This window comes from Rhinatrema bivittatum, chromosome 4 (genome assembly GCF_901001135.1).
Source record: "Rhinatrema bivittatum chromosome 4, aRhiBiv1.1, whole genome shotgun sequence".
Taxonomy (NCBI): domain Eukaryota; kingdom Metazoa; phylum Chordata; class Amphibia; order Gymnophiona; family Rhinatrematidae; genus Rhinatrema; species Rhinatrema bivittatum.
The window spans coordinates 113,159,685-113,183,984 of record NC_042618.1 but is presented as its reverse complement, the minus strand read 5'-3'; the positions used below and the strand labels follow the sequence as shown (position 1 = coordinate 113,183,984).

General features: G+C 47.3%; 1 protein-coding gene across 2 annotated transcripts in view; it reads left to right on the top strand.

The window, feature by feature from the left end:
- The window catches only part of STARD9 (StAR related lipid transfer domain containing 9), a 432,822-nt gene that overhangs the window by 197,390 nt on the left and 211,132 nt on the right, over positions 1–24,300 (top strand). For both annotated transcript variants that reach the window (XR_003856299.1, XM_029598695.1), the window contains exon 12: positions 16,602–16,802. Coding sequence is in view for 1 of the 2 variants with exons in the window: in XM_029598695.1 (XP_029454555.1) it covers positions 16,602–16,802 (201 nt within the window). In the remaining variant the exon portion in view is untranslated. The remainder of the gene's footprint in view (positions 1–16,601; positions 16,803–24,300) is intronic.

The window sequence follows — 24,300 nt, the reverse complement described above, 5'->3', positions numbered from 1 at the left end:
CCGGAACAGCCCTGGTCACACATCGCTACTGATTTTGTAGTCGACTTACCTCTTTCTGGAAGAATGAATACCATCTGGGTAACAGTCGATTGCTTCAGCAAGATGGCCCATTTCGTGGTGCTGCCTGGCTTACCTTCAGCCTTGGAGCTTGCGAAGCTCTTCATATCGCACATTTTTCGCCTTCACGGCCTACCAAGACACATTGTTTCAGACCGAGGATCTCAGTTCACGGCAAGATTCTGGAGGGCCTTGTGCAAGTTATTCAACATCTCTCTAGACTACACTTCAGCCTATCATCCGCAATTAAATGGCCAAACAGAATGGATGAATAGAACCTTAAAACAGTTCATTCGAGCCTATGTGAGTTGCCATCAGAATAACTGGGCTGAACTATTACCTTGGGCTGAATTCGCCATCAATTCTCATCCAGCAACATCAACTGGATCAACACCTTTTGAAGTGGTATATGGACGCTCTCCAACACCGCCACTTCCACTGAAGCTCTCAGTGACGACCTCAGCAGCTCAATCTACTGCTGATGAAATCCATAACCTGTGGACTCAGACGAAAGACATGCTAGTTAAAGCGAGAGACCGTGCTAAGAAGTTTTATGACACTCACCATTCTCAAGCGCCTGTCTTCAAACCTGGTGACAAAGTCTGGTTATCTACCAAATATCTCAGACTGACGTTACCCTCCACTCGTTTTGCTCCTCGCTACGTTGGACCATTTCTGATCCTCCGACGTCTTGGCAACATCACTTATAGTCTGAAGCTACCAACCGGACTAAATATCCACAACGCATTTCACGTTTCACTCTTGAAACCTCTCATACTCAGTGAATTCTCTTCCAAGACTCAGGAACCACCAGCCATCAACGCAGAAGATGACCTAGAATTTAAGGTCGAAGAGATTCTTGATGTCCGAAGACGAGGCAAAACACTTGAATACCTTCTTTCTTGGGAAGGTTTCAGCCCCGAAGAAAACTCTTGGGAGCCTCAGGTTAACATCCCTGATAAAGAGATGGTCCGTCAATTTCATCTCGTGCATCCTTTGAAGCCTAAATCTGGTACCCGCAGAGGAGACCGCCCTTTGAAGGGGGGGTACTGTTATGACTGTCGCTGCCCGACGTCTCCACTCCGCCCTCCTTATCTCTTTGGCGACTCCTCTCGCAGTTGATGGACGATTGGCTGCGGCGGCGTCTGCCTGCCGTCCTCTCCGGCGTCCCCAGTCCGGCTTGGGCGCTGCATCCCGCCATGTTGTTCAGCTGCCATACGGCATGTGCGCCGTGCGGCCCTGCTTCCTATTCCTTCTTTGGCGCGAACCTCAGGGGCGTCCCCCTGTGATGATGTCACGTATCCTGGATACAAAAGCCTACTCTGTTTGCTAGCTAATCAAGTTAGCAACGGGGACTCCTTACGCAAGGGACTCCTTACGGATGGGATTCGCTCTCCGTACCTAGATACTCTGTCTCTCCTTATTGGACTTTCTCTATCTGGGTACCCGCTCCTCGGGGGCCTCTCTCTTTTCTTTCAGGTCACTGTCTGGAACTGGTATTCGCTCCTCGAGGGCCCATGTTTCCGGACTCGCTGCGTGAGCTCACTTCTGCTTGGAAGAACCCGCTGCCTACACCATCAGTGAGTTACCATCTCGATTCTCTCAGAGGTGTTCCCTGGAACCAGGTACTCACTCCTTGAGGGCCTGCCTCTATTCCAGCTTCTGTGTTACCTTCCAGGAGAAACCGCTGTGTGAGTAATCAACCAACGATGCTCCATACCAGAACCCTGTGTATGCTCCACTGTACTCACTATCTCAGTTTCTCTCCACTACACAGCACAGCCATTGAGGGATCGCTGTTCCAGTAACCTGAGGGACTACAAGCCGAGCAGGGCTTCATCTCTACTCACTACTGCCACCTCTGATGGCTTCACAACTCTGTTTAATAAAAGATAATTCTGTGTTGTGTGTCCTAAAGTTGAGCCTGACCTGTGGCCCCTCACGGGACTTTCTCCTGTGGGCATGCTCATCTGCCACAGTGTCCAAGGTTCCACCCAAAACCTTACAAACAATAACATCCTCACATATGGGTGACATCATCGGGATGGAGCCCTATCACTGAACACTTTTGCCAAAGTTTCTAGAACTTTGACTGGCACACTGAGCATGCCCAGCATACCACTAACCCTGCATCCAGCAGGGGTCTCCCTTCTGTCTCTTTTTTTCCATGCAGCAGTTGCCTCGCGGTTCTCAGGAGCTCTGTGAGAATTTCTCAACTTTTTTCCTCACTGAACTTTTCTTAGAATTTCAAAACTTCTTTCCCTGTCCCGGGTTCCCCCATCAACCGCCAGCCTCCACTGATGCCGGTAAGCTTTACCTCATTCTTTGCGGTCGGTTCCCGGCGGTGCTTCCATTGGTGCCAGATGACTACAGACTACGCACTGCCCTTATTTTTTCGAAAAATGGTGACCGGTTTTCGGAAGTGCCCCGAGTGTCCGAGGACCATGTCCATTATGGACCCTCATGACATCTGGGTCTTATACTTGGGGCCTTCCCACGACGTCCAACGATGTACTAGCTGTGCCCAAATGACCCTTAAAGGCTGCCAGGCCCGTCTAGAGAAAATGGAGCACCTGTGCACTTCTAAGCGCTCATCTCCATCGACTCCAGCCAAGAGTGCACCGCGTCGGAAGCCTTCTTCATCATCGACTCCATCTCCATCGACGTCTCAACATCGGGACGCCGGGGAATGGCTGTCACCAGCATCGTCACGCTCAAAAGCCTCCACATCCTCGGCGCCGGAGAAGGACTGGGCTGAGCACCGAGAAAAGCACCGTCACCGGCACAGACGAGAACCTTCGACATCATTGGAACCACAGTCAAAGAAGATCCTGGGAGAGGAGCCCCCATCCTCCTCTGGACCCAGGACACCAAGGCGTTCCCTACCTGCAACGGTGCCAGGAGCCGAGACTGCACAAATTCCTGTGGACCATCCGGCAGCACCTATTGAGCCTCCAACCCAGGCATCTGTGTTACCATCACCAGCCTTCCAGGAGGAATTGGACCGGATGGTCCAAGAGGCAGTTTTATAGGTGCTTCGAGGGTTTCAATTGCCACCGGCACCGACTCCCATGCAGAGACCTGACCCGGTACCTACAATGATGGCTCCACTCCTCGAAAGGTTAGATACTCTTATCGGCGCAATTCCATTGGTGCCTGCTCCTCCCGCAGTGACGATGCCTCCGAGACCATCGATTCCTCCACCGACATCGACCACAATTCCTTTGTCATCAGACGATGAAGAGCGAGATCCACCGATGCTGGACCCGATTCCGGGGCCATTGGGTATATTTCCACACCAACAACCATCGAAAACACCGATACCATCGGTGCCTCCACCGTCCTTGGTGCCGCCTCCACCTATTTTGATGCCTCCTTCTATTCCATCAGTGCCACCTCCTGATCCAGCTGGATTTGGAATTTTGCCTCCATCGGAAGATCCACAGGGTGGAGGAGACCAACCATACAACCCCTATGGTGATGATTCCTCTGACTCTCAGGATTCTGAGGATATCCTATCAGAGCCTTCACTTCCAGAAGAAAGACGCCGCTCCCCTCCAGAGGACCTATTGTTTGCCAGTTTTATAAAGGAAATGTCTGAAACCATCCCTTTTAAGTTGCAAACGGAAAAGGATGCCAGGCATAGAATGCTGGAGGTTCTTCAATTCGTGGATGCCCCCAAAGAAGTGATGGCAATTACTGTCCATGAAGTTCTACTTGACCTGTTACACCATACCTGGGAACACCCAGGTACAGTTCCACCGGTGAACAGGAAAACTGATGCTACCTACCTGGTTCAATCAGCTCCAGGATTCCAGAAGAGCCAGCTCCCTCACCACTCCATAGTGGTCGAATCCTCTCAGAAGGCTAAGAGGTTCCGGCCTCACTCTTCTGCCTCTCCTGGCAAAGAGCAGAAGTCCTTGGATGCCTTCGGCTGCAGGGTGTTCCAGGGATCTCTACTGATGGCACGTATAGCAGCTTACCAGCTATACATTTATTATTATTATTTGCAGTTTTTTATATACCAACATTTGTTTAGTAACCTCACATCGGTTCACAGTCAACAGAAAAATTGCAGCAGTGCTAAAACAAACAGGAGGTTAACACCAGTGCATTACAAATAAAGATTTAACCAAGTAACGGAGAGGGGGGGGGGGGGGGAACAACTGTGAAAACGATATAATAAGTGAATAGAGATACAAAGTATAATGCCATATAGTGGAACTTAGTTAAATAAGTGTAAGATACAATAAGTGAAAGGAGATACAAAGCGAAATGCCATCTAGTGGCACTTAGATAATTAATTACATGATATAATAAGTGAATAGAGATGCAGAGGAGATTGCCATATTGTGGAATTCGGATAAATAATTGTAAGATAGTTTGTATGACAATGGAGGAGGTGGACTGAATAGAACTGCAGTAGAGATCTTAGGAATATTCTATTGAGAAAAGTTGCGGGGATGAAGGTAAGAAGAAAGCATGTATGTTAAGTATAAGCTTGAAAGAATAGCCATGTTTTGAGTTTTTGCTTAAATTTTATTGGGCATGTTTCTTGATGTAACTCAGGTGTCATGCTGTTCCAACAGAGTGGGCCAGCTATGGTTATTGCATGCTTTCTAGTTGACTCAAGAATTGTCGCTTTGTGAGGGGGAATGTGTAGGGTGGCAGCATGTTGCGTTCTGGGGGGTCTGGAATGCTTGTGGAAGTAAAGGTCATTTTTGAGCCATGTCATATTTTCATTGTGTAGGGTTTTGTGTATTAATGATAAGGTTTTGAACATCATTCTCTGTGCAATGGGGAGCCAATGCAGATCCCTGAGTATGGGGGTAGTGTGTTCCAATTTTCTAGTGTTAGTGAGTATGCGCACTGCTGCATTTTGCAGCATTTGCAAGGGCAGAATGGTAGTTTTGGGGAGGCCCAGGAAGAGGGCATTACAGTAATTGACTTTTGCAAATATAAGGGATTGCAGTACCATACAGAAATCATGTTGATATAGTAATGGTCTTAGTTTTTTTAGGGTATGCAATTTGAAGTAACCATCTTTAATAGTATTGTTGATGTGCTTTTTAAAGTTAAGATGGTTGTCTAATGTGACTCCAAGGTTTTTAACATTATGTGTGGTGGCAAGAGATGTGAGTGGTGTGTTGACAGCAATCATGGTTTTGCAGTTCTGGGGGGTGATGATCATAAGCTCAGTTTTATTAGGGTTGATGGCCAGATTGATGTTTGTAAGGAGGTTGCTAATAGTTGTGAGGGCGGAGCACCATGTCTTGAGGGTGTTATTGAGGGAGTCGGTGATGGGGATAATGATTTGTACATCATCCGCATAGATGAAGTACAGTTGGCCAAGTTCAGATAGTAGGTGACAGAGTGGAAGGATGTATATGTTAAAGAGGGTTGATGAAAGGGCAGATTCTTGTGGTACTCCTTGGTTTATGTTATATGGTTGTGATTCAAGGTTTTCAAAATTGACTTTATATTGCCGTCCTTACAGGTAGGCTTCAAACCATTGTAGAGGGGTTTCAGTTATGCCGATTTCTTTGAGCCGTGTAATGAGAATATTGTGGTTAATGGTGTCAAAGGCTGCGGATATGTCGAGCATGGCTAGTAGGTAGGATTGTCCCTTATCAAACCCAGTGAGTATGGCGTTGGAGAGAGAGATGAGCAGGGTTTCGGTGCTCATAAATTTATGAAATCCAAATAGTGAGGGTGAAAGAAGTTCATGTTTTTCTAGGTAATCTGTGAGCTGCGTGTTTACAATTTTTTCGAGAATTTTTGCTAGGAAGGGCAGATTGGAAATGGGTCGGTAATTCGTAAGGTTGGAGGTATCAGCTTTGGGCTTTTTTCGTATAGGTTTGATGATAACTTGTTTAAGGGTAGTAGGGATTTCACCAGAAGCTAGTGAGCAATTGATTATTTTAGCTTTTGGGGGTGCTATAATTTCTGGGATGGAGAGAAGATGTTTAGTGGGTATAGTGTCACTGGGATGTGTGGCAGGTTTCATTTTTTTTATAGTGTTTTGAATCTCTAAAGTGGAGGTGGGTTCGAAGGAGTTGAAGATTGCAAGTGGGACTTGAGGGATAGTTCTGGTTGGAGGATTATTGTTAGGGAAACGTGCCATGATTTTAACTATTTTCTCGTGAAAAAATTTGGCTAGTTTCTCACTTTTGATGTGGGCATCTTTGCTGGAGGAGGGAGTGGTGTTGGTCTTAGTCATTTGTGCTACATATGTGAAGAGAGCATTTGCATTAAATTGTAGGTCATGTATTCTTTTTGCATGGTAGGTTTTTTTTGTGTTTAAGGTTTGCTCACGATAGATACGTAGGGTTACTCTGTAAGAATTTCGTCTTGTGAGCAAGGGGTTGTTACGCCAGTCTTTCTCCAATTTTCTGAGGGTGCGCTTCAAAGTTTTTAGTTCGGGCGTGTACCATGGTTTATGTGATGTTTTGCAGTGGCTGATTCTTTTTGTGCGCAAAGGGCAGATGTCATTAGCGATATTCCCGGTGATATTAGATGTCAGCGATATTCCATGACGTGATTGCTGAGTTGATGTCTGATAGGTCAAGGTTATGCATATACATGACAGAATACTCTAGAAACCTCTGGAAACAAGTTCAGGATTTCTCCGAGTCACTACCTGAGGAGATCCAGGAGGGATTAAATTCCATCCTCCAGAAGGGCCTTGATGCTGATAAAAATGTGGTCAGAGCTGCCTATGACATCTTCGAGAATGCCTCCAGAGTGTCAGCAGCAGGTATAAGCACCAGACGTTGGGCATGGCTGAAATCTTAAGACTTACGTCAAGAAGTCCAGGACAGGTTAGCAGACCTTCCATGCACAAGGAACAATTTGTTTGGAGAAAAAAATTCAGGAAGCAGTTGCGCAACTCAAAGACCACCATGAGACATTTCGCCAACTATCCGCTGTTCCCTCAGACTTCTCGTCTACCACCAAAAGGCCATTTAGACGGGAGCCCAGGAGGCTAAACTATAAAACCTGTAGGTATTACCCTTCTCCATCCTGGACTCGACCAACCAGACCCTCTCAAAGAGGTCACCCTTGTCAGCATAGGCCTCCAAAAGCCCAACCAGCTCCTCAGACTGGTCCTGTATCGGGGTTTTGACTCCCTTCTAGAGAGCAGCAGTCGATCCCCGCCGCCAACAAAATTTCCTGTGGGAGGCCGCTTGTGCCACTTTGCCAACATATGGCACTTAATCACAATGGACCAATGGGTCCTTTCTGTGGTTGCCAACGGTTACCATCTAAACTTCCTTACACTACCACTGGACTCTTCACCACATCCGGCATGGAGTTTAACCGACCATACGCCACTTCTCGAGGCAGAACACTTGACCCTCCTGCAGTCCAGTGCCGTGGAACCGGTTCCCCGACTGCAACGAGGAAAAGGGTTCTACTCGATATTTTCTTATTCCAAAAAGGTCAGGTGGCATTCGTCCTATACTGGACCTTTGCACCGTAAACAAACATCTCCGCAAAGAAAAGTTCAGAATGGTAACCTTGGGCACCATGCTCCCTCTCCTGCAACAAGGAGATTGGCTCTGCTCTCTAGATCTTCAGGAGGAGTATGCCCTTCTCATTGAAAATACTTCAGATTCATAGTCAGTCACAGGCATTTCCAATACCGAGTGCTACCGTTCAGCCTAGCGTCAGCATCCCGTGTGTTTACAAAATGCCTGGCAGTAGTAGCAGCTTACCTAAGGCAGCGCAGTATACACGTCTATCCATATCTAGACGATTGGCTACTCAGGAGTCCATCCAAGGAGGTAGTACTTCAATCCCTCCTTCTTACTATACAACTGCTACAGTCCTTGGGGTTTCTCATAAACTATCCCAAGTCAAATCTGACTCCATCACGCACCCTCTCGTTTATCAGAGCAGATCTAAACACAATTCAAGCCCGAGTGTTCCTCCCAAATGACCGAGCACGCACACCTATAACCTTGGCCAAAGCAGTATAGACTCGCCAAACCACCACAGCTCGTCACCTACTAACCTTGCTAGGTCACATGGCATCCACGGTTCACGTTACCCCAATGGCTCGACTAGCCATGAGAGTAACACAATGGACTTTAAAGTCCCAGTAGTCCCAATCACACCAAGATCTATCCCACATTGTCTATATCACCAACCAACTTCGACTCTCACTAGCTTGGTGGATACAGGTGTCCAATCTTCAAATAGAACTACCCTTCAACCCCCGTATCCTCAGATTACATTAACCACAGATGCCTCCAACCTAAGTTGGAGAGCCCATGTCAACAACCTACAAACCCAGGGAACCTACACCAGAGAAGAAGCAAAGCACCAGATACATTTTCTGGAGCTCCAGGCGATATGGTGTGCCCTATTCGCAATCCAGGATTCCCTGTCCAACAAGGTAATCCTCATTCAAACAGATAACCAGGTAACGATGTGGTACCTCAGTAAGCAAGGGGGCACAGGCTCTTACCTGCTATGCCAGGAGGCAGCGCAGATCTGGGCCTGGGCTCTCTTCTGTTCTATGCTACTGAGAGCGACCTACCTGGCAGGCGTGGACAGTGTGATGGCGGACAACCTCAGCTGGACCTTTCATCCCCACGAATGGTCACTAGATTCCCACTATAGCGAACATGATTTTTTGCCAGTGGGGCCGCCTGCACATAGATCTCTTTGCATCAATTCACAAATGCAAAGTAAACCAATTCTACTCTCTACAAGACACCTCCAAGGGATGCCTTCACTCACTAGTGGTCAACAGGTCTTCTATATGCCTACCCTCCACTTCCACTCATCAACAAGACTCTCGTGAAGTTGCGACAAGACCAGAGCATAATGATCCTCATAGCCCCTTACTGGCCGGGGCAGGTTTGGTTTCCCATCCTACGCTACCTCTCCGTCCAACAACCATTTCGCCTGGGCACAGATCCAACTCTAATAACGCAGAACAACGGACTGTTGCGTCATCCGAACCTCCACTCCCTGTCTCTGATGGCTTGGATGTTGAAAGGTTGATCCTACAATCCCTTAACCTTTCTGACAATGTGTCCCAGGTCCTCGTAGCTTTACGGAAGCCTTCTACTAGGAAATCTTATTGTTCCAAGTAGAAAAGATTCTCCTTGTGGTGCACGACAAAGGAAATAGATCCCTTTTCCTGCCCCACAACAAGGTTCCTGGACTACCTCTGGTACCTCTTGAAGTCTGACCTCCAAACTTCCTGCATCCGAGTGCTTGTCAGCGCCATAGCCGCTTACCACAAAGGTATAGGAGATGCCCCGATTTCAGCGCAACCCCTTGTAGGGCGCTTTATGAGAGGTTTGCTACAATTGAAGCCTTCACTGCGTCCTCCAATTCCGGCATGGGACCTCAATGTTGTACTAGCATGGCTCATGCGACCTCCGTTCGAGCCCCTGCACTCCTGCGAGCTCCATCATCTCACTTGGAAAGTGCTCTTTCTAGTTGCTATAATATCGGCTCGCAGAGTCAGTGAGCTACAGGCACTGGTAACTTACCCACCTTACACCAAATTTCTCCACAATTGTGTGGTACTATGCACTCACCCTAAATTTCTGCCAAAGGTAGTCTCTGATTTCCACTTAAATTAGTCCATAATACTTCCTACCTTTTTTCCAAAACCTCACTCACACCCAGCGGGCACTGCATTCCTTGGACTGTAAACATGCGATTGCCTTTTATTTGGACTGCACTACAGCACATAGGAATTCCACCCAACCTTTTATCTCTTTTGATAAAACCAAACTGGTAGTTCTGGTGGGTAAGCAGACCCTGTCCACCTGGCTGGCAGACTGTATTACCTTCTGCTACTAACAAGCATTCCTTCCACTACAGGGATGCGTAAAAGCGCATTCGGTCAGAGCCATGGCAACATCAGTGGCACACCTCCGTTCCATACCTATTGCTGACATCTGTAGAGCTGCCACATGGAGTTCTCTCCACACTTTCGCAGCTCAATATTGTCTAGATAAGGCTGGCAGGCAAGATTCCATCTTTGGCCAGTCTGTACTACGTAATTTGTTTCCAGTTCAATGACCCAACTTCCTACCTGTGACCCACTGTGGAATTCAGACTGCCCTCATAACTAACAGCACCCCTGTTGTTGTGCCTGTTGCATGTCGTTGGGTGCTTTTGGTTCACTCTATTTGGGCATCCTGTTGCTCGCTATTCACCCATATGTGAGGATTACCATCCTGCTTGTCCTGGGAGAAAGCAGAGTGGCTTACCTGTAACAGGTGTTCTCCCAGGACAGCAGGATGTTAGTCCTCACGAAATCCGCCCGCCACCCCGCGGAGTTGTGTTCGCTTACATTTTATTTTATTTTTCATTCATACTTTTTGCTACAAACAAGACTGAAGGGAGACCCCTGCTGGATGCAGGGTTAGTGCCATGCTGGGCATGCTCAGTGTGCCAATCAAGGTTCTAGAAACTTTGACAAAAGTGTTCCATGATAGGGCTCCATCCTGATGATTTCACCCATATGTGAAGACTAACAACCTGCTGTCCTGGGAGAACATCTGTTATAGGTAAACAACTCTGCTAGCCACTAGTCTGTTTAATAGGCCTATTTACTGAATTGCATTCATGCTTATGCATGCTTTAATATGCGTTAAAACAGCGCTAATGCACAGTTAAAGCACTAACATAATATAGTAAATGTTTTACACAGTTCCCGGCACTAAAATGTAAATGAGCTTATTAATATGATGAATGAAAATAACTACAGCTCTAGAGATGCTGCTGAAATTCTCTGGCTGAGCAGCAGCCCTAGCCACTCTGGGCTATGACTGCTAAAGTGGGCAGCCAGTCTCGAGTTAGGAAGTTCTCTCCCTGTGTAAAGATTAAACCCTCCACCCCCAAAGCACAGCCAGTATACATTCTGCTGGCTCAACAATATTGCCTGTTTTGTTTCATATTATTTCTAAACTGAAATACATTCACAAAATGTCATGTTTTAAAAAAATTTTCATTTAGTGTGCACTAATAACATTCAAATAATTCGCACTAACTCAAACAGTGCGCACTAAATGAAAAGTTTAAAAAATAAAAGAAAACGTAACAAAACTAAAAAAAAAAAAAAAAAAAGGGGGTGGGAGTAACAAAATGAAAGAAATCAAACCAAAAGTTTTATCAATGCACACCCCTACTTCAAGGAGTCCCTGGGTTCATAATGAGGCAGACACGATCTCCAATTGCTTCTGCTCTGCCAGTACTGTAATTCAAAATGGTGTAGGCTGACCCAAGGCTCCCCTTTTGCATGTGCAGATCTGGAACTTCTTGGGATAAGGAGATTTCTGAGCCGATAGGAGGGGAGGACTTTTTTGGATATTAGAATGGTAGGGGCAAGGTTTTCTGGGAATGGTTATTGTGCCAGGGAGGGCTGCTGGGGGTGGGGACCTTTGCTGGGAGAGGGGACTTCCTAACTCAGGGCTAGCGCTTTTTTAATATTCTGAGGGGACGATGTAATAAGCTGCAGTAGACCTGCCTTGGGTTTTTGGGCATTTTCCCGCGCTGATCTTACATGTGTATTTAATAACGTGGTTAGCACAGAAAAAATGCACGCACAGACCAACTCAAAAAGCCGCCGCTAGTTTAGCGCAAGTCCATGCTAATGCCATGCAAAGGAAGATATTAACTATTCATGGGCAATGTAGAAAGCCGCGCTGGCATTAGTCTAGGTTTTTTTTAAGCAGGATTTTTAGCACCTGGGTCAGGGCAGGAGTTAAGTTTAAGCACCTGTCTGGAGGTAAAAAGATTAAGCAGCAGAAGCCAGAAGAGAGGTCGGAGAGGAACATGCACATGTCAGAAATGCTGAATGCTTTTGTAGCCCCTTCCAAATCTCTGCTGCATTTCCCCTGCTCACTTGTATCCGCCATTATAGCTCCGATGCAGTCAGTGACATATAAAAAAGGGGTTAGATGTTGCTCTGCCCACCATCAGCTCCATTCCCAGACCACTTATTCACTGTCTTATGAAGGGGAAAAACTTTAAACTGAGAATCAATCACAGGTCACCACATTATTGCGGGTTTATGCATGGTTTATTGCATAGGGCCTTCAACAAGCATTTTACCAATCATATCTGCGTGGATATTGGTTTTATGTGGATTTTCTGCACATATTTCTGCTATCCCCTTATTGCATTCTGCAAAGGCACTTGCTTTTGCCATGTGTGCTGAAAAATAGAGCAGATTTCACCATGGGTCTTATTACATCTGCTCCTTAGTCGAGGGGTTTTAAATATGTGGATGTTACTGCAGCTAGTAATCTTTGCTGTTTCCTGCTGTGGAAATGCATGCCGTGGTATTAACTAAACTGTGATAGTCATGTATTGTAATTAAGCAAATGCCATGATAACTATAGTGAGATTAAATAGGCACATTTATGGAATGGAAAAGCTAATGTATCAGGTTAGAGACAATCACATTGACTTTTTTTTTTTTTTTTAAAGAAATATGATCAATCAAATAGAATAAAAAAACTATAAACTAACTTAACTATATCCTAATGTTTCACAAGTTTGGAGACCTTTCCTCAATATACGGCCCGATTTTAAAAGGGCCACACATGTAAAAACGAGGGTTTACGCGCATGGCTGGGCCATGCGCATTTTTGGAAGGGCCTGGCCACCCACATAAACCCTGTTACATGTAGAAGTGCTGGGCCTCTCCAAAGAGGCGGGCCAGGAGGTGTGGTCTGGGCGGGGGAAGGGCACAGAATCTTCTGCTGCTCTGAAGGAGCAGCAAGGTAAAAAATAAAAAAATCTAAGAGTTAAGTAGGGGGTAGGGTCATGGAGGAGAGGGGAAAAGGTAGGAAGGTTAGATAGGGGTATAGGGAACTGGACTAGCCCTACTCGCATCGCTGCGCGTTGCATTGTAAAACACCCCCCCCCCCCACACACACACACACGAGTCACAGGCTGCTCGCACATGTGCGTGCAACCATCACATTTTATAACATGTGCATGCATGTTATAAAATCAGTGTGTCCATATGCGCGCAGATATTAAAATCGACCCCATAGTGTACAAAGATGTGGTTGGACTGTGCTAGTGATTTAATTATGATTCTCAGTTGACAAGCAGGGCTGAATTAGTCAGTATACTTGGACGATGTAATCCAACAGTACCGAACAGTCTCATCTCCCCAAGCTCATAGAGCGTTTGCTCTACTGAGCATGTGCAGGAGTGCCCTCGCATGCGCTACTTTGTGAGCCCCTTAATTTTTTTTTTGTGTGAGCTTCCACATGGATATGTACACGCTATCTGTTTTTGTTTCTTTGTAGTTTGTTTTTTTCCCTTTCAAACTCTTTTCTAGTTGCCTCACTGCCTCAGCATCCCCTCAACAGCACTTATCAGTACTTCTAAAAAAATTTTAATATAAAAAAAGATAAAGAATGTCCAAATCCAAGAAGGCTACCTTCAGTGTCTTCAAGGACTGTGTATGTGGCCCCAAGATCTCCATTATTGACAGCCCCGTTATTTGTTAAAAATGCCTGGGCCAGACAACTGCTATGACTGGCTGTATGTTACCAAGGTCCCGGAGGAATAAGACCTGGAAGATGGAAAAGCTTTACCGTTCAGAGCAGAAACTTCTCAAACAAAGCTCCTCCATTTGCAGCACTGACGTCTGGATATGCTGCAGTGCCAGGTTGAGCAAGATGAAAAAGTATTTTGCACAGGGTCAGTGAGCCCTTTGACAAAAATGCCCTGTGGAGTTAATTGGAGTACAAGAGAAAAAGCACTATGGGCCGGATTTTAAAAGGGTTACGCACGTAAGTTAAGCGCGTAACCCTTAAAAAAAACCCCTGCGCCCGCCGAGCCTATTTTGCATAGGCTCAGCAGCACGCGCAAGCCCCAGGACGCACATAAGTACCGGGGCTTTGCTAGGGGGACGTGTCGGGGGCGTGTCGGGGGGGGGGGGGGGCAGCGCGACGTTCGGGGCGTTCCGGGGGGCATGGTGCTGGCCCGGGGGCGTTCTGGGGGCGTGACTGAGGCCTCCGGACCAGCCCCCGGGTTGGGTGATGGCGCAGCAACGGGCCATCGGCGCTCGTGAGTTACGCCTGCTTCGAGCAGGCGTAACTTGTGCGATAAAGGTAGGGGGGAGTTTAGATAGGGCCGGGGGGGTGGGTTAAGTAAGGGAAGGGAAGGTGCGAGGGGGTGGAAGGAAAGTTCCCCCTGAGGCCGCTCCGATTTCGGAGTGGCCTCGGAGAGAACAGGCAGTGCGCACAGGGCTCAGTGCGTGCAACTTGCACAAATGTGCACCCCCCTTGCGCGCGCTGATCCCGGATTTTATAAGATACGCGCGGCTATGCGCGTATCTTATAAAATCCGGTTCGAGCGCACTGTCTTTTAAAATGTACCCCTATATATTTAAGCTGCGGCACACAGCCAAAGCCTAAGTCGGGTTCAGCTCCATTAATGCATCAGCTTCGGCATCATCAAAGCACCAGCCCTCAATGCCATTGATGCATCAGCCTCAGCTCAAGCTTTATTTCAACCAGTTCAGCCATTTGTTTCATTGACGCATGCAGCCTCAGAACAGTTTATGCTCTGTGCCTTGGCGCAATTAGCACACAGGTCCCTGGCTCCAACAAAACAGGAACAGTCTTTGAGGGGCCCTGAAGGTGATTCACTGCACTTATATCCTTCCATGTTGACATCCTTATCTCCATCCCATCTCCTTGATTGAGGACTTTGTTTAGAGACTCTAATATGCTCCCTTGTACCTCTGGTCTCTATGCAGCTGCCAGTGCATTTAACCCAGGAGGGGGCTCCCTTCTGGAGTCTACTAGGAGCTTCACAGGAGGATGACATCATACTAGTACGAGAAGCGGGTGTGTTTTTCTGAACTCTGGATCAGAGGACACAACAACCCATAGACCAGATAGCTAAATTGGTGAAGATTTGCTTTGCCTCACTGTCAGGAAGTAACCAGAAGAGCACCCTATCCAGGGTGGTGGATTTGTTCCCTCAAGGGGAAGCCCCTCTTGTCTCCACACTTTGGGAGCTCCCATCAGAGTTCCCAGTAGATATAGCCCCCATCCAATCCTGTCTTTGGAGAAATCTAACCAGTTTGAGAAGGAAGCACAGGTCACCACCATCTCAAGCATGCAATGAAAATATTCCCCTTTGGGATGACTAAAGACCCCTCTCCGATCACTTCATCATCACTGAGGTCATAGATTAGTATGTCTTCATGTCTCTTTTCAAGGGAAAGGTCTATGGGGAATCCCTCAGGCCCTCCCTGCCTGGTCCATTGGAGCATTCTTCACTGCCAGAAGACCTCTCATACTCCAAATTACTAGACGAGCTGGGCAAGGTGATAGGAGTCTGTCTGTTATGTATAACATAGTAATATAGTAATGATGGCAGAAAAAGACCAAATGGTCTATTCAGTCTGCCTAGCAAGTTTTTTATGGTAGTAACTGCCACTCCGTGCAGATTACCCCCAAGCATTATATTAAGGGTAGTAATATTTACAATCAAAACTAAGCAACTGCCAAACACATAACAAAATTACTGTTAGCAACATTTTTACAGGGTAAGCAGCCATGATAATTCAGACAATTCACTTGTGTAGTTCTCTAGGTTGAGGATCACATTCCAGGCTTTATTTTGATGGGGATACTGAAGTTGGGTTTTTTTGTTTTTGTTTTTATGATGCAGTTTGTATATGAAATGGGAAGTTATCATTTCTTTGTCTTTTATTTTCTTTTTTGTAATCAAAATTTAATTGCTTGAATATTCATTTTCATATATATTTTTTTCTGTTCTTGGCATGTTTGACAATATGTTCTTGATTGATTGTATATGTAGCTGAAAAAAACTATTTTCAATAAAATTTATGAAATTTTAAAAACTAGTTTGCCAGCTGGTTTTAAACTCCCAGATATGAAGCTATCAGGTGTGTCCATTTTCTGCCTCTGAGTTGGAGTAGTTTATTATGTCATTTTGTGCCTTGCTCTTATGAATGGAATAGATGTGCTAAAATTGGACTGCCTAGGTTGCAGGGCACAAAACAGATGGAATTTTAAGACTGGATTACTATCAAATTTTCTTTTTCAAAATTGTATTCAGTCAAGTACCTAATACATTCTGTTTGGATGCTAAAGATTCCACTTTATAAAGTGCCAGAATTCTCTTCAAAAATTGAAATCTCTGTCATTTATTTTATTTATTTAAAAACTTTTCTATACCGTTGCTAAGTTAAATACCATCGCAACGGTTTACATGTAGGCACATATTTAATGTAGGTAAAAGTGTACTATAGTACATTCTAACATTTGGGATTCGGAATAGAAAAAGAACCTTACAAATATAATTGCCAATGTAAACAGAAAAGCTTCTGTTTTGCAAAGGTCCTTGGCCACTTAAATGACGGAACATCAGATGGTGATGCTCTTCTGCTTAGATTTACTCCTATGCTGATGTTTTGTATGTTTTAGAATTTTGTTGAATAATGGTCACAGAGCTTGTTCATCTTGTCAGAGTACACATTTTTTATTTATTTATAATTTTTTTTTTCCTAGCACAAAATTCTCAGATGTTCAGCAGTTGCCAGAGCATAAATACCATTGCAAGTGATGGGGATAGCTATACTCCAGGCAGCCATTCTGGCGGAAGCTTTGGTGGTTCCAGGCGGCAGTCTTACATTCCATACCGAGACTCTGTCCTGACCTGGCTACTGAAGGACAGTCTCGGTGGAAACTCCAAGACTATCATGATTGCAAGTGAGTGTGCCCTGCTTACAAGATTTGCATATTGTTATAAATTATCAAAAACAAAACACAGGGGTGTTGAATTAACTACATCTGGGGTTCCTTAATTTGTTTGTTGTGTGGACCCCTTAACAACTTTCAGTTAAGAGAACCCCAGGATTGGATAAGTTCTTGGAGGAGAAGTCCATTACCTGCTATTAATTAAGTTGACTTAGAAAATAGCCACTGCTATTACTAGCAACGGTAACATGGAATAGACTTATTTTTGGGTACTTGCCAGGTTCTTATGGCCTGGATTGGCCACTGTTGGAAACAGGATCCTGGGCTTGATGGACCCTTGGTCTGACCTAGTATGGCATGTTCTTATGTTCTTATGTTCTAGTTCATTCCTAACTATCTCAACCCATCCTATCAGTCTCTCCCTCCCTCTAGATCATCCCATCATTCTCTTTCCTCTGCCATAGCCTGTTCCCATCACTCTTTCTGTCCCCAGCCCATTCCTACCAGTCTTTCTCTATCACCAGCTCATCTACATGAGTCTTTCTCATTTATTCCCCAGCCCATTCCCACATTTATCTTTCTTCCCGGAATTTGTCACTATCAACGTTCCCCCAGCTCATCCCCACCAGTCTTTCTCATCTGAATCCATTACTTCTGTGTGTTAAAACCCATCCCCATCAGTGTCTCCTCCTAGCCCATCCCTACCATACTATCTCTCTGTCTTCCTCCCCTTCCTCCCCTTCCTTCCCCAACCCTTGTCCAATAGTCTCATTCAATCTCCCAGCCCTCCCCAGTCCATCTCCACCAGTTTCTCCCTTCCCTCTCCTCCCCATCCCATCCGCACCAGCAAGATTAAACTAAGGAGAAAGGGACAAGACCAGGAGCTAAGCATGTAGTTAGAATTAATTATTTGGTGTAAAGATAGACGACCAAGTTTGGGACTTTGGTAGTTATTTGGGATGTTGGGTGGGTTTAGATTATATGAGCATTTGCTATGGTGGGTCATTAAGTGCATTAGCTCTGTGAAATGTTTGTAGACTGTGACTTTATTCCTGCCTAGTGAGACTGGGGTGGCTTGAACCTGGTTCTAGATTATTAATGCATTTTGTATGTATAGATATATCTGTTTTTTAGGGTTGTATTTGTTTTATTTATTTATTTAGGAAATCTGCAGGTTTGATGAAACTTTTTCCCTGTCAGGTGCAACATAACATCCATAATTAAATATAGATAAAGCATATACATACTGTAAGACACAATCATTTTATTGATGTATTATTTTTATTATTGTTATGGAGTCTTAATTTAGTGGACCCTTGGGCTGACCTGCAGGAGACTGGGATAGGTGTTCAATGTCTCTAGTATGTGGCAGGCAGGGCGTAGAGGTGCTCTTCACCCTGGAAGCTGGTGCTCCCCCGGGAGGAGCCCGTAGGAGCCCAGCCGCTGGGACTTAGGCAGCTTCACCCTTGGAAGCCGAAGCCCCCCAGGGAGGAGCCTGTAGGGGCCCGGCCGCTGGGTCTTAGGCGGGTTGATGATCAGGACTGAGAACTGGAACCAGACTAGAACAGTAGACAGGAACTGTAGCAAGATTCAGGTACTGGAACCAGGCAGGAACTGTAGCAAGACTCGGGTACTGGAACCAGGCAGGAACTGTAGCAGGCAAGCAGGAACCAAGCAGGTACTGAAGCAAGCAAGCAGGAACCAAGCAGGTACTGTAGCAGGCAAACAGGAACCAAGCAGGTACTGTAGCAGGCAAGCAGGAACGGAGCGAATACCAAGGCAACTCACTCCGGGGCACGAAGCAACAGGGAACCAGGAGGTAAACCCGATGCAAGGCCAAGACTGACTGTCCGCGGCTGGCTTATCAAGGCCGCGGCGTCTGACGTCAGGAACTGGGCGGAGTCACCACTGGCAGGAAACGGCCTAGAAAAGTGCCCAAGTGGCACGCGCGCACGCCTAGAAGTAGGGCGTCCATGGGAGGCTTCCCCCGCAGGGACGCCGCCGAACAGGCCACAAACCAGGCCTCCAGAAGCGGGAACCAGTCCAGGAGCACCAGGAGCACGAGGTAAGGGTCTGGTCGCAGCGCTCACGGCCAGAACCGTAACAGTACCTCCCCTCTTATGCCCCCTCTTAGCCGGTTCAGGTTTATCTGGGTGGTCCAGATGGAACTGCCGTAATAAGTCCTTGTCAAGGATGTTACGGGCCGGTTCCCAAGAATTATCCTCGGGTCCACAACCCTCCCAGGCAAGCAAGTACTCCCAGCATCGTTGATGAAACCGGACATCCAAGATCTCACGCACTTGATACATAACATCGTCCAGTACTGAAGGATCCAACAGCTCAGGAGCCCGGGAGTGGTATCTGGATAAAACAAGAGGCTTCAGCAATGACATATGGAACACGTCATGTATGCACATGGAGGAGGGTAGGCGTAGTCGGTAGGAGACTGCTCCCATTCATTCGGCGACTCGAAAAGGCCCACAGAATCTCGGAGCTAGTCTTCGAGATGGGATTCGTAGCTGTAAATTCTTAGTACTAAGCCAGACGCGGTCTGGCATAGCAGGTAAGAGCCTGTGCCCCCTTGCTTACTGAGGTACCACATCGTTACCTGGTTATCTGTTTGAATGAGGATTACCTTGTTGGACAGGGAATCCTGGATTGCGAATAGGTCTCCAGGAAGGAAGGCGCTGGCTGACTATGCCTATCCACCCATTTCTTGGCGGACTGGGCAGCTTTATGGAGCTTTTCCTGGATAGAAGTCTATAAGGAAAGAAGCTGGCGGGCTGAAAGTTGCACTGCCGGGAGTGCACTAGGTTCAGGCGAAGGCAAGGGCGGTCGAAGTTGCTTCCCATAGACAATGAGGAAAGGCAAACTTCCAGTAGCAGCATGCGTGTGATTATTATACGAGAACTCCGCCCACGGGAGTAACTTGGCCCAATTATCTTGTCGTTCATTCACAAACAAATGGAGAAAAGTCTTTAAGGTTCTGTTAGTCCGTTCCGTTTGTCCATTAATATGGGGATGGAACACAGATGAAAGACTAAGTTGCACAGTAAAGCATTTGCACAGGGTTTTCCAATATAGCAGTAAACTGTGGTCCTCGATTGGAGACTATATCCTGCGGAAGACCGTGAAGTCTAAAGACAAGCTGGGAGAAGAGATTGGCTAGGTCAGGTACAGAAGGCAACTTTGGCAAGGGGACAAAGTGCGCCATCTTGGAGAATCTGTCTACCGTCACCCAAATGACCGAATTACCTTCTGAGATGGGAAGGTCCACGACAAAGTCGGTGGAGATGTGTGTCCAAGGCTCCACCGGGATGGGTAATGGTTGTAACAGGCCCCTGGGCCTCCCGATGAGCGGCTTCTGAACAGCATAGGTAGGGCAAGAGCCCACAAAGGCTTGAACGTCCTGTCTCACCATCAGCCACCAGTAGAATCTGTTGAACAAGTCCAAGGTCCCTTTACAGCCAGCATGGCCCCCAGTGAAGGAGTCATGAGCCCAAGTGGGGACTGCTCTCCGGGAGCGACGTGGAACGACGGTCTTTCCTTGGGGGAGGACACCAAGGTTGTTGCGAGGCTCACTTTTACAGGATCCAAGATGTACTGGGGAGTGTCAGGAGTCTCTTCGACCTCAGAAGAGTGCGAGGGCGCATCGGCTCGAACATTCTTAGAGCCGGGTTTGTAGCGTAGAGTAAAGTTAAACCGATCAAAAAACCACCGAGCTTGCCTTGGGTTCAGGCGTTAGGCTTGCTTCAAGAATGCTAAGTTTTTGTGGTCGGTGTAAATCGTAACCAGATGGTTGGCTCCCTCCAACCACTGTCTCCATTACTCCAGGGCAAGTTTCACGGCTAGCAATTCTTTATCACCAACACAGTAGTTGCTCTCTGCCAGCGAGAATTTCTTCAGGAAATATGAACAAGGTAACAATTGTCCAGAATCAGAGTACTGGCTCAGCACAGCCCCCACGGCCACTTTGGAGGCATCAACTTCCACTACAAAGGGCCGACTGGGATCCGAATGACAAAGGCAGGTGTCTAACAAAAACGCTTCCTTAAGGGCCTCGAAGGCTTGGCAGGCGGGAACAGGCCAATCCACCGCATTGGCCCCCTTTCGGGTGAGGGCAATCAATGGGTCCACAATACAGGAATAGTTGGGAATAAAGTGATGGTAGAAATTGGAAAAGCCGAGAAAGCATTGCAACGCTTTGAGGCCCCTCGGCCGGGGCCAATTCTTAATGACCGCCACTTTCTCAGGATCCATTTGAAAGCCTGTTGCAGAGATTATGTAGCCCAGGAACGGCAGGGACGTCTTCTTGAAACTACATTTTTCAAGTTTCGCGTACAGACCATGCTCCCTAAGTATTTGGAGCTCTTGACGGACATGCTGACGGTGTGAAGGCAGGTCCTGGGAGTAGACTAGCACAACATTGAGGTAGACGATTACGCAGGTGTTCAGAAGGTCCCGTAACACCTCATTCATAAGGTGCTGGAACACCGCTGGAGCATTACATAAGCCGAAAGGCATCACAAGATATTCGTAATGCTCGTCTCTGGTGTTAAAAGCGGTTTTCCATTCATCTCCGGGACGAATTCTGACTAAGTTGTAAGCACCTCATAAGTCCAACTTTGTGAAAATCTTTGCTCCCTGGAGCCTATTGAGGAGCTCCGGGATTAGCGGGAGTGGGTAACGATCCCACTTGGTAATGGAATTTAGGCCTCGATGGTCTATACATGGTCTCAGCGAGCTGTCCTTCTTGCTGACAAAGAAGAAGCCTGCCCCTGCAGGCAACTTGGACGGGCGAATAAACGCCTTGGCCAGATTCTCTGAAATATACTCGGACATGGCCTGGGTTTCAGGTAACGATAAGGGATAGATGCTGCGGAAGGATCTCCTCCTTGGTCTTGGAAAAGACATCCGTGAAGTCCTCATAAGGTGCAGGAGGACCTAGGGCAGAGTGCATCAACGGGAGTGCAGGGGCCCTAGGTACTTTCATTCAGTTAGCTAGGCAGAAAGGGCTCCACTTGACAATCTGTAGAGTATCCCACTGAATCGTGGGCGAGTGCTTCTGTAACCATGGCAACCCTAGCACCACGGGGTGGACAGCCTTATCCAACACTAGGAAGGCTATCTCCTCCAAATGGATCGCCCCGGTGCGGACAGTAATGGGTGCCGTGGACATCAGGACAGGTCCTGGAAGGAGCGTCCCCTGGATGGAGGTAATTTGCAACGGGACCTCCCGTCTTTGCGTAGGAATTCGCAACTGGGAGACTAAGTCCTGCAGGATGAAATTACCTCTGGCTCCAGAATCCAGGAACGCAATCGTCTCAATGGACCCTCCAGAGTATTCCAGAGTATACTCAATGGACCCTCCAGAGTATTCCAGGCACGGTACATTGAGGAGCTGTAGCACAGCCTAGGAGGAGCTCCTCCCGACCTCCTAGGCTTTTGGCGTTTTCTGCACACTCCTGGCAGCGTGCCAAGAAGTGGCCCTTCTGGCCACAATACAAACACAATTTCAACGAACGGCGACATTGCCTCTCTTCAGCAGAGAGCGGGGCCCGTCCCAGCTGCATGGGTTCGAAGGTGGGAGCGTCTGGACGAGAAGTCTTAGGAGAAGATGCAGATCTCGCTGACACAGAAGCAGAACTGTGGTGAGAGGAGTGCTGCTCCTTGGCCCGTTGTTGTAGGCAGCGGTCAATGCGGGCAGCCATCTCTATCAAGTCGTTGAGGTCCTCCGGCAGATCTCGGGCAGCAATCTCATCCTTTATGTGTCCGGAGAGGCCCTCCAAGAAGTTGGCCTTAAGATTACCATCCTGCCAACCTACTTCTTGGACTAAAGTCTGGAATTCCATAGCATAATCTGCCAAGGAGCAAGCCCCCTGACGGAGTTGCAGCAGATCCGATGTAGCCGAGGCTACTCGGGCGGGCTCATCAAAGGCCTGTCGGAAGTTCGAGATGAACTGTTGTAAGTTCATTAGCGAGGGATCATTGTTTTCCCAAAGGGGTGAAGCTTATATTAAGGCTTTCCCATCAAGCAGGGACAGGATATATGCCACTTTCACTGCATCCGAGGGGAACTGCCGAGACAACAGGGAGAACCGTATAAAACATTGGTTCAGAAAGTCGTGGCAGGTCCTTGAATCACCAGCGTAACGAGAGGGTGCTGGCAGCTGAGTCACCGAAGAGTCTTGACTCTCGGGTACTGGTTCTGAGGCGGACGAGGCCCTGGCATCCATTCGGGCCATTAATTCCCCTACTGAACCAGTAAGGACCTCGAGGTACTGTTGATACTGCAGCTGCTGGGCCAACCCTGACAGGTCCAGGGGGACAGGCGCATCCGCCGAGTCCATGGCCTTGCAATCTGTTATGGAGTCTCAATTTAGTGGACCCTTGGGCCGACCTGCAGGAGACTGGGATAGGTGTTCAGTGTCTCTAGTATGTGGCAGGCCAGGAGGCAGATGTTCAGGCAGGGCGTAGAGGTGCTCTTCACCCTGGAAGCTGGTGCTCCCCCGGGAGGAGCCCGTAGGAGCCCAGCCGCTGGGACTTAGGCGGGTTGATGATCAGGACTGAGAACTGGAACCAGACTAGAACAGTAGACAGGACCTATAGCAAGACTCGGGTACTGGAACCAGGCAGGAACTGTAGCAGGGCTCGGGTACTGGAACCAGGCAGGCAGGAACTGTAGCAAGACACGGGTACTGGAACCAAGCAGGAACTGTAGCAGGACTCGGGTACTGGAACCAGGCAGGAACTGTAGCAGGCAAGCAGAAACCAAGCAGGTACTGTAGCAGGCAAGCAGGAACGGAGCAAGTACCAAGGCAACTCACTCCGGGGCACGAAGCAACAGGGAACCAGAAGGTAAACCCGTTGCAAGGCCAAGACTGAGTGTCCGCTGCTGGCTTATCAAGGCCGCGGCGTCTGACGTCAGGAACTGGGCGGAGTCACCATTGGCGGGAAACGACCTAGAAAAGCGCCCAAGTGGCGCACGCACGCGCCTGGAAGCAGGGCATTCATGGGAGGCTTCCCGGTGGTGCAACCCCCGCGGGGACACTGCCGAACAGGCCGCAAACCAGGCCTCTAGAAGTGGAAACCGGTCCAGGAGCACGGAGGTAAGGGTCTGGTCGCCGTGCTCATGGCCAGAACCGTAACAATTATGATATATTGTATTAATTGCTTGATGTTAATCGCTTGGGTTGAACTTTTTTCGAGGAAAGCTGTAGATAACAGAACATAAAATTAAAATTAGTTAATAAAAGTTTGAATATCAACTTCATTTCATTGTGAAAAATTTTTCCATGAGGCTGAAGGTTGCCAGTATGTGTATATGTGCTCTTATTTGTCCCTGCTGCTCCTTTCTCACTGCAAATTGTCTTGATTTGTGTTATGTATGTATGTTTGTTTTATTTATTTGCAACAATATCTATTCCGCCTACAATGGACACCCTTGCTAGATGGATTACAACAATATAAAATACAATAAAATATATTATCATTAGTAAAATAAAATTTA